This window comes from Mesoplodon mirus (genome assembly GCF_964341445.2).
Source record: "Mesoplodon mirus genome assembly, chromosome: 6".
Classification (NCBI taxonomy): Eukaryota; Metazoa; Chordata; class Mammalia; order Artiodactyla; family Ziphiidae; genus Mesoplodon; species Mesoplodon mirus.
Window position 1 is genome coordinate 100,967,138 of NC_138982.1, and position 15,291 is coordinate 100,982,428.

The following is a 15,291-nucleotide window of genomic DNA, read 5'->3' on the forward strand; positions in this document are numbered from 1 at the left end:
CTGAAAAGTGATAGTTGATATTCCTTTTTTAGAACATGAATTATCACTTAAAAAGTAATGTTAAACCTCAATACTTCAAATTTTACCAATCCAGAATTTTGTATTGGTCACTCTAAAGTTTGCCTTTATTTTTTTTAGGAAAAACAGGAGCTAGTTTAAAATTACATGTGAAATAAAATGATCCAATGTAGATGTATTAACATGCTGCCTAATTGGAACTCATAAACACTTGTTTATTCATTGCCTCCTGACAATGTGCTTAGGACTTGGGAACAGCTGAGCCTGACAAATATTCCCATTTGACAGGGTTATTATTGCTATATGCTGGGTTATTTTTAGACTTAACACCGATAGTATAAAAGGTTTTAATTGCTGCATTCTTTAACCACATTTTTTTTTGCAAATATTTTCCATTTCTTCCAGCTTCCATCAGATTATATTAACTTGTAAATGAAACATAGGGGCGGAATAGAGAACTCCTTTCTAATAGAGTCCAGATTTCTGTAACTGGTTGTTTTTTTCCTGCATGGAATGTTTTTGGTTTTGAAAATAGAGTATGAATTCCTTAGATTGTTTGCTACCTTAATTGTACAGTAATTTTATAGGATCCTTTCTGTTTTGAGTGCTACACTTAGCTATGTTTCTATTTTTAGTTTTTCTGTTGTGTTCCTAATTTTTGTTGTTGTGTCTGGCAAACGTTTTAAAACTTTTAAACTATTTAGTAAGATTTTATTAATGAAGTCTCAGTTTACTTGCATATTTTTAGATTTGTCCTTATTTTATACACAAATGAATATGTATAGTGTTTGTGTGTATACATGCAGAAAAATATCTGTATTTTGATGTCAATTTGTACAACAAAGGTGCTGATGAAAAAAGTGTTACCAATTTTGCAGAGAAATTTATAAACAGAATTAATTCGTTAAGGTGGTATAACCCAAAGAGGCAATTCACCTTTATGAGACAGAGTTTATTTCAGACTGACAGAAAACCTCAAGAGTGCCTTAATGATTTTAAGTGTTTTGTATGTGTTTTGGGTTTTTTTTTTAGTAAGTTAACAATTCTTTTAAGGGGCTAAGTATGTGTTTGTGCTATCTTGTGCTATCTGGGGGACAAATTCATTCACTGCTACTCTTACTAAGATATTATTAGTGTCCTCGATACTAGGTTGCAAAAGAATTTTAATGTGTCTTACAATCTTTAATATTTTTAATGTCTCATATTTTAATATAACATGTCTTATGTTATTTCAGTATGTCTTATGTCTTTTAATATGTCTTATATTCATTTTTTAGTATATAGGAATTTAGGTGTGGAGAGGGTTTGATCTATCCATATGTAGCTTGTAGCCTATTTGACTTATTGCTTAGGCAACTGAGCCATGCCTACATCATCTGTGAAAAAAAATTTGACTATTTTCATCTGAGAAAATTTTTCCTGAGCTCCTGCTGTGGACTCAGCTTCCATAGATGGCATTGTAATATTTCTAAGAGAAACAAGATTTAATCTCTATTCTCAGTATGTAAAAGGAGATTAGATGTAAAATACCACATAAATTATCTGCCACTTAGTAAATGTTAGTTGATGCTGAATCACGATAAATTATGTTTTATTATATATGTAAATTTCCCTTCACTAGATTGCACATGGTACAAATCAGTGCCAGGTTCCTATCGTGGAAACAAGGAATTATTCCCAAGGTCACACAATAATATTGACACAAGAATTTAGCAGAAAGATGAGCCTTGTCCCACATCCTCTAGCTCTTGAACAAAGTAGCTATCTGTACACCTACAATGCAAGGTTGCTGACAAAGTGAGAATCGGGAAAGAATGACCTCGGGTCCCTTCAGTTTCTGGGGAATTTGTTATTTAAAAGAATTTCAGAGCAAATAAAAGAGAAGAATTTGTAGTATACATTGTCTTGCTTCGTGTATTTTCTTCTTTCTGGTAAAAAAATATAATTACTTAGTTACAGTGCTTTATGCTTCCTTGAGTTAGAATAAATAAAGGCACTCAAGCATCCCTTCCCTCAGAAGTAAATGGCTTCAACTGAACAAAAATTATACCCTACAGCTAATATAGTTGGTGATATACTCTTGTAAGTGATGGGTACTGACACTGCTGAGCGTCTTTTTTCAATTTATTCAAGAGCACAAAACAGAGTATTAATTGGGGGAGAATCTAAATCTCTTTCACAATCCTTTAATCTCAGAAATAGACTGCTGTCAATCAAAAATATTTCTTAGTAGCCAGTATGCTGATATTTTTTATTATTCGTGAACTTCTAAAATATTTATCATTTTCATGGTATTACATGTGGATTAACATTAGGTGTCATGTTTTAAAAAATATTTCATGGAATAACTATGAAGTTCCCAAGCCTATGCAGTTATTATGTATTAGAAAAAATTTTAGTTGTACTTTAAATAAAACCCTGTGTATAGGATACCAATTATGCCTCATAGTAATATTGCTAACTAAGTTAGAGCCGTCTTAGAAAATCTGATGTTGATGTCTTCATTAAGAAAACCCTGAAATCTGTCATCCTCTTGTTGATTATTGGCTCATCTTTGTTTTTGTAGTTTTCTTGTGCTCTTCCTCACGGTCACATAATCCTGCCTTCAAAACCCCACGGAGGCCTGCCTCCTCTTTAAAGCCTTCTGAGGTTAAGGAAGGCAGATGTTAGAGCAGCTCTTTTTATAGGGATTATGATCACACTCACTTTGGGTTAGACTGTGCTGCAAAAACTAGTGTAGAATGTGCACTGTAGATGCCACCTCTTCTTTGGGCCGCGCGGGGGAAAAGAGGGAATAGAGTGCTGTGAGCTTCAGCAGCATCCCTGAGGGCGTTCTGCATACTACTGCTGCCATTCCCTGTTGTCCAGAGCACCCAAATGAAGTTCACAGTATATTTGGCGTTTTGTGTAGTAATGTATATGTTATAAGTATTCTTTTGTATGTATTAAATATTGGAGTAAAATTACCAGAAAAAAATAATTCCCATGCAGAAGCTCTTACTTGAGAACTGAGTGAATTATATACTGCTCTTCACTGTGAACATATATCACTGATTTTTAGTACTGTGTGCCGTGTTAAAGTGGATCCAGCTTGATAATTGAGCTGACAGTGAGTACTTTATCAGTACTTATTATTATAATCACTGCCCTAAGCACTTTACGTGGAATGCATACTTTTAACTAGCGCAGGTCAGAAACCTTCAAGTTATCTTTGACTCTTTGTCTCAAACTTCACATCCATCAACGACCTCTCTGAATATATATGTACGTATATCTGAATTTGACTACATCGCTTGGCCTCCACTGCTACACTAGTTCACGTTACCATCAACTTTTACCTCAATTATGGCAAGAGATTCCTCCCTGACCTTTGTTTCTGCCCTTTCTCCCCTTCAGTCTACTCTCAACCCAGTGATCAGTGTGATCCTATTAAATTGAAGGTCCCATCTCATTCTGCCCAGTGTCCTTACCTCCTGGACACCATTAGGATATGGCTTCTCATGACTCGTTTGGCTTCATCTCTTACTTGTCTTCCCCTTGTTCACTCTGGCCTCAACAATGCTGGGCACGCTTCCTCCTGAGGGCCTTTGTGATTCCCTTTGACTGTTCTCCGTTATCCACATACCTGATACCTCACTCCCTCACCTATTTTAGAGTTTTATTCAAATGCTTCCTTCTCAGTAAGGCCTACCCTGACCACTCTACTTAAAATTGCAACCCCTTAACTTTCCCTAACTTCCTTCCTTTATTTTTCTAGCGTATTTATTACCGACTAATACACTATATATTTTTCTTATTTACATTGTCTATTTTTTCTTACCCCCACAGGAGGTACACTTCATATATGCAGGGGTTTTTGTCTGATTGTTCTTTGCTCCATCTATAGCACCTAGAAGAACACCTAATCATAATACATAGTTATTAAAAACTTGTTGAATGCATGAACAAATGAATAAATAAACAAACTGCCAATCCTGGCTCTGTCTTTTACTAAGCTTATTTCATCCATCAATGCAAATGTGCTGTATATGAAAGGAAATTATTACTACTTCTATGATAGCTTCTTTTTCTTTCTTGTTTTTAAGATTTTAATAATAGTTTTATTGAGATAATTCGCATACCGTACAATTCATCTACTTAAAATATACAGTTCATTGATTTTCAGTATATTCAGGGTTGTGCAGTCATCACCACAGTCAATTTTAGACCGTTTTCATCACCACAAAAGAAACCCTGAAGTCAGTAATAATCAAGTAATAATCACTCCCCATTCGCTAATCTTTAACCCCCTCCAGTCCTAGGTTACCACTGATCTACTTTTATCTCTCTAGTTTTGCCTATTCTGGATATTTCATATAAATGAAATCATGTAATATGTGCTATTTTGTGCCTGGCTTCTTTCACTTAGCATGTTTTCAAAGTTGATCCATGTTGTAGCATGTATGAGCATTTATTTTTTATGGCCAGGTAATATTTCATCTTATGAATATACCACTTCTTTCACATTTTGTTTACCCATTCATCAGTTGATGAACATTTGTGTACACGTGTTGTATGGACACATGTTTTAAATTTTCATGGGTATATACCTGGTAGTGGAATTGCTGGGTCATATGGTACCTCTGTATTTACCCTTTTAAGGCACTGACAGACCATTTTCCAAAGCAGTTGCACCATTTCACAATTCCACTAGCAATATATGAGGGTTCCAGTTTCTCCACATCCTTGCCAACACTTGTTATCTGTTTTTTTGATTCTAGTCATCCTAGTGGGTATAAAGTGGTATCTCACTGTAATTTTTTTTTTTTTTTTTGCGGTATGCGGGCCTCTCACTGTTGTGGCCTCTCCCGTTGCGGAGCACAGGCTCCGGATGCGCAGGCTCAGCGGCCATGGCTCACGGGCCCAGCCGCTCCGCGGCATATGGGATCCTCCTGGACCGGGGCACGAACCCGTATCCCCTGCATCGGCAGGTGGACTCTCAACCACTGCGCCACCAGGGAGGCCCTCACTGTAATTTTTATTATTATTTCCCTGATACTTATTCATGTTGAGTATCTTTCCATGTGCTTATTAGCCATTTGTATATCTTCATTGGAGAACTGTCTGTTCAGATCCTTTGCTCCTTTTAAAATTGGGTTAGGGACTTTCCCGGTGGTCCAGTGGTTAAGACTCCCGAGCTCCCAACGCAGGGGGCCTGGGTTCGATCCCTGGTCAGGGAACTAGATCCCACATGCCACAACTAAAGATCTGGCACAGCCAAATACATAAATAAAATTTTTTTTTTAAAAATTGGGTTATTTGTCTTTTTAATGTCTAGTTGTAATAATTTCTTATGTATTCTGAATACTAGATCCTTATCAGCTATATGCTTTGCAAATATTTTCTGTCATTCTTTGGCTTATCTTTCTCTTTCATAATAGTATTCTTTGAAGCACAGCAATTTTAAATTTTGATGAAATCAGTTTATGTGTTTTTATGTATTTGCTTATGCTTTTGGTGTCATATCTAAGAAACTATTGCTTAATCCAAAGCCAAGATTTATACCTATATTTTCTTCTAAGTGTTTTATAGTTTTAGCTCTTGAATTTAGATCCACCTTGAGTTAACTTTTATATATGATCTGAGGTAGGGATTTGGTTTCTTTCTTTTGCATGTGGATATACAGTTGTCCCAGCATCATTTGTTAAAAAGACTATTTTTACCCCCATTAAATTGTCTTGGCACCCTTGTTGAAATCAATGACTGTAAATTTCAGGATTTATTTCTGGAATCTCAGTTCTATTCCATTCATTATGATAACTTCTTGTACATTGCTGTGAGAAGTTTGAGTCAGATGGTTCCCTTTGAGTTGCATTCATCTTGCCTAGGCTGTGTTCTTATTAACTGGGCGCCTTATTAGTAATAGTGATTTTCTGGAAGGCTGTTTACTTGGGAGAAGCTTTCTAGAAAGAAACATTTTAAAGTTTCTCAATTCCCTGCTTAATTGATGTTTTCTTTGCCTTCATGGAGTTGTAAAGGTCAAAATCTCTAATTGTGACTTTCTTTCTTTTTCTTTTGTCTTCTTGGCTCTCCTTAATAGCTTTCCATTTTGAGTTCATATTTTCCTCTTAGGGAGCTGTTTTGAGCCCCCATGGAATTTGAGAGCAAGGTCAAGTGAATTGCATACATTTGTGCAAAATCTGGAGTTTCAGCACTGCATGGGCTTTATTATAATAAAGCCCTCTTCTAATCAAGTATATCCATAGTTGACTAGGACTCTGGCATGTAGCCTGAAGGTAATAGGGCCAGCTGGCAGTCTTCTTATGGCTTGAATGCCATGTTGGACCACACAGGTACCTTTTCATCCCAGGCTATTAATCTTAGAAGTTTAGTTTCTAATCGTAGAAGTTGGAAACTCTTCTGGTGGAACAGGAAAGTGGAAAATCAGTTCTTATTGATGCTGTATAAAGATTGCCAGGAATATCTATAGAATACAGGTAACTCAGTTTGTCTGCTTTTCCTAGTCAGTTAACCAGGTGATAGTGAACCTCTAACCAGGCATGTATCCTCTTAAACTCCTAAAATACAGATTTAACTTAATCATCATTCGAGTACCTGTACTATGTAGATATTCATCCATGTAATCTCTCTCAAAATACCACTTTCCTATTAGTTTAACAGTTATTATGCTCTAGTTCTTTCAAGACACATACCAGTTGGATAATAAACACATAATTTTTCTTCAGAATTGTAAAATAGAATAATCAGTTATTCTGTGCTTGCCATTGATTTAACAAATATTTGTACACCTTCAGTGTGCTGGGAAGAATGCGAGGTGTTATCTCTGTCAGTGTATTGGGAACCCTCGGCACAGTGTTTGTCTAGCATTTATAGGTGAAATCACTCACCTTTGTGATTGGCTTAGGACCTTCTTCCAGGTTTTCCCCCTACAGGTTAGTCCATGATTGGACTTAGCCAAACATGCTAACAATCAGAAACTTTTATTCATCCATTTATTCAATAAGTGTTGATAGAAAACCTCCTGTTATGCCATAGGCTGTGATTGCTGCTGGCAATACAAAGGTGAAGACTGACAGCCGCAGTCACACTACCCATGGGCTAGGCATCATAAAATGATGTTGCTTATTAACACTAAAATGATTGCAACAGATCACTCTTATGTGACACATGGTACTGTGAGAACATCTAATAGTCATCCATTCGTTAAGCCAAATAGCCCTAAGTGCCTACTGTGTGCTAGCACAGTTTGACTTGCGAAGATCAGGAACAGCTTCTGAGGGGATGCGACAGTTAAGCTGAGATCTAGAGAGGAGTGAGCCAGGTGAAGGGATAGTGGAAGCGCCTTCCTGGCCGAGAGCACGGAGGAAGAGGAAGAAAGCTAGTATGACAAGAGGCCAAGACAGGAGCAAAACCAGACTGAGGTCGGACCTTGTGGGCTATGTTGAAGACTTTGCCCTTTGTCCTAAGAGCAGAAGGAAACCACTGAAATGTTTGAACCAGAAGCCACCTTTTTACACAAGCCTGTGACCTAGGTCTTAATTAGACAAGGTTAGCTCTTACACAGATTTGATTTTGAGATAGGAAATGTTAAAACTTTAAAGTTCTGTCTTATGCAGAGTGTGCTTTAGAATTAAAGGACTTGTTAAAATAGCTTTTTGGGCCCCACTGCCAAGAGATGCTGTAGGTCTAGATGGTGTTCAAACAAATTTTGAATTTCTAGTAACTTCCCAGAAGATGCTGCCACTGCTGGTCCTACTCGTGGACCAGATTTTGAGTTGCAGTTAGTTAGAGCCACAGAATTAACTCACCTTTCATTTGTTATTGTTTTCCTCATGCGTAACCAGCAAAGGATCATTTTTAGTCATATAGTAACAAGAAATATTTGCTTCAGAAGCTATCAATATATTTTATAGAAGCTACTTCAGGGCTATAAATTATACTTATCTGTGTACTGTCCATGTGTATGATACGTGATTCTGTGAGGCGATGTGGTGTATTCAATATTGGGCAGACATAGCCCCAGAAGTCCAGATACTTAAAATCAAAGAAATTGTGATTACCAAAAGCTTATAAAAAGTTAAAGTACTACCTTGATAGCTGTTAAGATTTTGAAATTTAGAACAATATGATTTGGGTTTGGAAACAGTTGGTGTTTCAGTAAGAATAAACCTATTATTATTGAATCAGTTTTTTATTTTTGTTCTTCTAGATCTAATTACTTGTTTAGACACTGCATCCAGTTTTTTGGAACCTGAGTTCAGGTATGACCATATTTGTGACTTTTTTTTCCTTAAATGTTACTCTTCATCTACTTCATCCTCATCTTATGTACTTAAGATTAATGTACATGGTGTGACTCATAATCATTGTTCTGAGACATCAGTAAACCAGAGCTTATGTAAAACCATTGAGTTGCCATGTTTAAATTTTGCCTTAACTTTTAGCATTTGAATCTTCTCCACAATGGAAGTATAATTTGGATATACTTTAAAAGTAGGACTAGTCACTCTTCAAAATCTGTCAAAACTCCTAATAAAGGTAGAAGAGCCATTTATCTTCGCTCAAAAAGAAGTAACAGGATGGTTTAGGCTGTTAGGGAATTCCTCACTGTTCTTACCCAGGTGGCATTTTTATTAATACTACCATTTCCCTGCTTTACACCCTTGTCTCTTGCTTGGACTAGGATTAACTTGTAATTGGTTTCCCTTTTCTAACCTTTGCTGGCTTTTTTCTGCCATTCACATTCTGCCAAGTTATCTTCTAAAATCTGTATTCGATCACTCCCCTGCTTTGAAATCTTCAGGAGCTACTTATTATGACAAAGTGCCATCCCTATTCCTTAGCCTGGTTTTCAGGGTCCTTCACAAGTAGTCTTTGGGCCATTTTTCTAGTCTCACGTTAACATACTCAGGTTGAAATGTCCCTGGATTATTTATACTGCTCTGAGCTCTCAGAACTTTTGTCTGGAATCACTTTATTCTTCTCTGTTTAGCAAATTCATTCTCATCTTTGAAGACCCATCTCACTCACCTCCCCCAACTTGCTACTGCTCCCCAAAGAGCCTTCATTTTGTCTTCAGGAATGGTTCTCTCCCTGTGGGCTGGTGGGGATCTTCAGCCCTCGTGGGGGGGTTGTGGTCAGCAGAGGTAACCCTGTTATCGGTGTATGTCACACGACCCTGCCAGAGGATCAGCTGTCTTGGACCCTCCACTCTCCAACTCCGTCGTCACCACCCACACGCAAGCTGCTGTCCTTTCTCGCCTGGACTGCCTAACAGTGTCCTATCCTCCACTCATGGTCCTTACAGTCTCTTTTCTTTCCAGGAGCCAGAATAACTTTTTTAAAAAAATAAAAATCAGATTATATGTATAGACCATCAAAATCCTTTGTTGACTTCCTCTTTTTACTTAGAAATATACTCCAAGACTCCTCACCACAGCCCCCCTGGCTTCTGCATGATCTGACCCCTGTCCCCTGTTCCAAGCTTCTCTCAGACTAACTTTACCCTTCTCACCGCACTCTACCTGCACTGGTTGTCCTCGGTTCCAGACACACACAGGCCATCCTGCCTCAGGGACATGCTTTTCCTTCTGGTTGTGGTACACATCCCTGCACTGTTCCAGTAACAGCCGGTGGTTCTCTGCTGAGGCTTCCCTTCCTCAGAGCCCCGTCCACTGACCGAGGCAGTACAGAGCCCTGCATATGAACACAAACTCTGGAGCCCATCTACCACGACACAACTGTGTGACCTGGGCACACAGCTTATCAGTTTCCTCATCTGTAAAATGAGGATAATAATACCTACCATGTAGGGTTCTTATGTGGATGACTCGAAGTATACTTAGAATGTTGCCTGGGACATAGTAAGTTTGCTGAATGTTTGTATTACTTTTATTAAGTTAGATTCCTCCCGGTTATTTCATAGAGTACCTTTTCTTTGTAGCATAATCATAATCTAATTAAAGTATCCATTTAATGTTCTCTCCCACCACGGGAATGTAAACCCAGTGAGGATGGCACCATATTTGCTTGGTTGACCTTTGTAAACGCGGTACCTAGCACAGCCCAGCACTTAACAGACAATGTAATAGACATTCATGTAAACGTGTTAAGTGGGTAGGTGGATGAGTGAGTGAGTAAACAAATGAATGCCAAACATTTTTTAAAAATCGACTTAAATTTGATCAATAGAGAGTTGGTGAAATAAATTGAGGTTCATCCACAAAGTCAAATGTAGCTATTAAATATTATGAATAGCTCTTACAGTAGAAATATGTCTGCCATTCATTATGAAGCAAAATAAAGCAGTATATAGAATATGAAATAATTTTTGTATATATGTATGTGAAGATGTGTAAATGGATGGAAGAAAATCTTAAGGGCTTTTTAGAAGTGGTGGTTCTCTCAGAGTGGTGAGATTATGGTATTTACATTGAACTGAAAACTGGGTAAGTGACATTTTTTGGTCTTTTTCCCCAGAAAGTACAGCACTATATACCCTTTAACTTGTTTTTATTTCACAGCAAGTACTGCCCAGCTGGTTGTCTGCTTCCTTTTGCTGAGATATCTGGAACAATCCCTCATGGATATAGAGATGTGAGTTGGATATAGACTTATGTTAAAGTGATGATAAAACTTCATTTTTTAAACTCCTTCATAGATAGATGTGTAATCTATTGTATATCTTTATCTTGATTTTTATTTTCTAGGAATTACTTCTTTTTAGTAATATGTAACATTTTGTTGTTTTTCTTCTGCTAAAAATCTGTTCTGTGTTGTATCATCGATAATCTATCCCATGTTTATTAAGAAAACTGCCCAGATCAATTAATTTCTAGAGGAAGAAATATAAGTATCTTGTTTATGAATTATCAAAAGAAAATTTAAAACTAATCTTTTATCTTTCCTCCCTGAAGTCCTCACCATTGTGCATGGCTGGTGTGCATGCAGGCGTAGTGTCAAACATTTTGGGTGGCCGGATTAGTGTCGTAATTAGTAAAGGCATCCCGTACTATGAAAGTTCTTTGGCTAACAACGTGACGTCTGTGGTGTAAGTATATATGCTGTTTATAATAAGCGTGTTGCACGGGGTGGGATAGGGTTGAGTTAGACCTGAGCAGCATCACTGTTGATGGTGTTCATGAAATAACCTTTGTGTGATAAGGACAAACGTTGATGGTGTTCATGAAATAACCTTTGTGTGCTCGATATCTGAGTGTATTGACGAGCGCAGGCAAGGTCTTGCTATCTTGGCTTGTTCTCTGTCAGAAAGGTCGGTAGTCATTTGGAAGAGTGATTTGTTTCTTCTTTTCTAAGTGTTGAAAGAGCCCAGAGTGAGTCTAGAAGTATATTGCCAAATCCTTACTTCATTTTAAAGATCAGAAGGCATAACTAACTACTCTGTTCTTTATAGCCTGTGTGGCCCATGATAGATTAGGATAATTGAAACTCTTTGAATATAAATCAAATTTTGACATAAATCAGAGATAGTATAATGAATCCCTCTCATCCCAAGAGAATATTTTAAGAATGTATTTTCATGGTATTTATGATCTACTGTATTACAAAACATAGACTAGGCATCAAAAGCAGGAGAAATTGAAACATTGAATAGAAGTGTAGTACGAGTGGTCTGTTTGTAAATCTTGCATCTTAGACATGCTCGGTCCTGCAGACAATAAGCGTAATTGAAGCCAGCTTCTCTTCAGGTCCTAGGCCAGTTTCATTCAGAAGGCAAGAGTGTGATCCATACTCAAGACAGTATAAAGCAGGAGGCAGCAAACTTTTTCTGTAGAGAGCCAGCTAACAAATATTTCAGACTTTATGGGCCACATGTCTGTCACTCATTCTTTTTTGTTTTATTTACAACTTTTTTTAACTATGTAAAAACTGTTCTAAGCTTTCTGGCCATACAAAACAGGCCATGCATGGGCTGTCATTTGCTCATCCCTGCTCTGTAGTCGGCTACCTTTCCTTCCTGTGGTTTCTTCTGGATGATTTTATGCAGATCGTTTCATTCCTTTCCACTGTTATACCTTTAGAAAGAATTTTTTTTCATGAGTTCTCTCTTTCATATTTAAAAAAACGGACAGGTTGCATCCACTTGTGATGGTTTGAGCGTTGTGCTAAAGGCAGGAGCATACACTGATGATTTTATCCCTCCAAGTTCCTTAGGGCCCTTTGACCTGCCATATGGTGAACTAATAACTAATAATCCCACCCCTCCACTCTCCCCAAGCTCCTATTCTGCCAGTTACTTTGAAATTCAAATGCAGTGCTACATTGTAACTCTGAAACTTTTTCTTAGATAACATTGATTTCCTGTAACAAATGCAGTCTCTCTTAGTAGTAGCCAGCTTTTCTTCTGTTTGCCCCAGGAAGCTTGAGCCTCTTTCTATGAGAATTACACTTTTCATTATATATTCCCAAAAAGCAATTGCCACAGAAACACTTTAGGATTCAATTTATTTCATGAAAAAGTACATATTGAAGGTTGCATGGATGCACTTGCATAATCATGTATGAAACTAGGCACTAGATACTTGTAGAGAAGATTGATTATGCTGTCTAATATATAGCCATAGACCGTTCTTAGTGAAATAAAAACAAAAGAAAGCTTTGCTAACACAAATATGAGGAAATCATGTGGTTATATGAGTGTCACCAAAAAAGTCTTTCTCTCTTTCAGGGGACACTTATCTACAAGTCTTTTTACATTTAAGACAAGTGGTAAGCCTCTCATGGACTTTATAACTTATCATAATTTGTATAATAGCCAATATTTTTTGAACACTGTACATCAGGCACTTTGCCAATTGCTAGGTTGGGTTTTGGGTTTTGGGGTTTTTTTGCACTTTCTCATTTAGTTATCACGAATAACTCTATGAGGTAAAATAGGTGCTTAATAATTTAATGAATGGAATAAACTGGAGGTTTTATATTAATAGGGAAATGATCATGTAAGCATGGAAGTTACCTTAGAAAAAGGGAATTTTGAATATGTCTGAAGTAATTAACTCAATCAACAGAAAATATTGAGTGCCTTTTTTCATTTGTCAGGCACTGTTCTGGTGCTAGTGAAACAAAAGTGAGCAGAATAAACAAAATTGTGCTTTCCTGGAGCATACATTCTGGAAGTGAGAGATTGACAATAAACAGCGGATAAGTAAATGAATGTTTATAACGTCCTGTTTACAATATTATAAAAGATGTAGAAAATAAGGCAAGGAAAGAGGACAGGCAGTTCAGAAGGGACAGGTTCGAAGTTTAATGTGGGTTGGGGCAGGCCTCATGGAGAATGTGACATCTGAGCAAACACCTGGAGGAGGTAAGGGAGCGAGTTGCCCTCTGGGGAGAGTATCCCAGGGAGAGGGTAATGTGTTGCCATTAAGCTAGTGATTACTGCTGTGAATAAAAACGTCTGTATGTTCTCTGATGAGACAGGAAGACATAGACCCAAGAAACATTTGCATACTTTTGAAACCCTCTAGTACAGTATATTGTCAGCATAGCGTATGTTAATTAAAGGAACAATTAGAGTTTCCAATGAGCAAGTGTTTAGAGATTTTTGAGTTTATATCTGGAAACCAAATTACTTTCTTCTTTGTTTCAGGTTGCTATGGAACACTGGGCATGGAATCTGGCGTGATTGCCGACGCTCAAATAACGGCATCATCTGTGCTGGAGTGGACAGACCACACAGGGCAAGAGAACAGCTGGAAACCCGAAAAGGCCAGGCTGAAAAAACCTGGACCTCCTTGGGCTGCTTTTGCCACTGATGAATATCAGTGGTTGCAAATAGATCTGAATAAGGAAAAGAAGATCACAGGTTAAGAGACATAATTTTCTAGATGATTTATAATCCTAATTTCATTTGGAAACCTGGTGACATCTAAGAATTTCATAGAAAATTAGGTCACTGCAAATTTAATTATATAGTTTTAAGTTTAGTGTACTGGTGTTAATATGACCGAAGTTGGTTTTATAAGGCATGGCAAAGGAGAGGAGTTGGTATTTGATTCTTACTAGCGTTTCTTTTCATTGTAAAGAGATTCTTTTAAGGTTGTGTTTCAGTAAAGGGATCTTGCGACATCTGAAATAACCATCTCCTATAGTCATTAAGAGAAATTTGTGTTCAAGGAGTCCATTTTAAGTGCTACAAGTAATATTCCATATGTGCCAAGTATAAATTTAATTATTTAGAGCAACTTAACAAATGGTCAGAATAATTGGTTAGGATTGGTGTAGATAATTTTGTTAAAGATTTATTTTGCTTTGGTTCTAAAAATAATACCAGTAATCTTTAATCTATTCATTCCCAGGAAGTCATTCTTTCTCAGTAGGTGAACTATATTTTGCAGTGTCGTGAACACAAGCTGCCAAAATACAATAGTCCTTTCCTTACCTGTGCCCATCATTCTTCTTGTCTCTACAAGGGAGCAAAGCCAAGGATTTAGTTACCATTAGGATGAAACCGTGTACTTAGATATGGTAATGTGCCAGAGACAAAAATGTTTCAGCAGTACATTTTAGATGTTAATGCTTCAGTGAAGAACAAACTTCAAAGATCAGACCGTGAGCACTAACGAAAGGACCTCTCCATTCCCAGGCATTGTAACCACCGGCTCCACCATGGTGGAGCACAATTATTATGTGTCAGCCTACAGAATTCTGTACAGTGATGATGGGCAGAGATGGACTGTGTACAGAGAGCCTGGTGTGGAGCAGGATAAGGTAAAATGATTACCAGAGTATTTTTAAAGAACATTAAAAAGGGGGATGGGGGGATAGGCGGCCTTTGCCAAAAGCCACAGAAGCTCTTCCTGTGTGATATAAAAATTAAATATCATTTGGTCTTACTCTGCCCTCTTCTGGTTATTTTAGGTAGTGTTAGTTATTGGCCTTACCCTTCTACCTGTGGTTAGGAAATTCTCAGTGCTTCTAGGTCCCTTTTGATGATTGTAAGGGTAAGTACTTCCCTGATTTTTTTTTCCAGTGCATTTTAATTCACTTGTTTAAATAATTCATTAAGAAATAATAAAAAGGAACTTTAATTTCTCTTGTCCTTAAAAAGCTTTTCTTATCAATCCACAGAATGATGGAGAGCCTAACTTGTTCCTGGATTTCTACTCTAGGCCAGCGGGGGTGGGGACAAAGGAGCTAACGGTAGAAGGGCATTAAATTGTAGGATATTATAGAAAGGTCACGTCAAGATCACCTCACCAACTTTTGTCGTAGAAAACAACTTTATTTCCTTAACTTCTGTGGTAATAA

At 37.4% G+C, this 15,291-nt stretch overlaps 1 protein-coding gene across 1 annotated transcript in view; it reads left to right on the top strand.

Moving 5' to 3' along the window:
• The window catches only part of DCBLD2 (discoidin, CUB and LCCL domain containing 2), a 97,034-nt gene that overhangs the window by 62,517 nt on the left and 19,226 nt on the right, over positions 1 to 15,291 (top strand). Inside the window, exons 4-9 of the mRNA XM_082625046.1 lie at positions 8,228 to 8,279; positions 10,542 to 10,614; positions 10,935 to 11,068; positions 12,707 to 12,747; positions 13,631 to 13,846; positions 14,627 to 14,751. Of these exons, the coding sequence (XP_082481172.1) occupies positions 8,228 to 8,279; positions 10,542 to 10,614; positions 10,935 to 11,068; positions 12,707 to 12,747; positions 13,631 to 13,846; positions 14,627 to 14,751 (641 nt within the window). The remainder of the gene's footprint in view (positions 1 to 8,227; positions 8,280 to 10,541; positions 10,615 to 10,934; positions 11,069 to 12,706; positions 12,748 to 13,630; positions 13,847 to 14,626; positions 14,752 to 15,291) is intronic.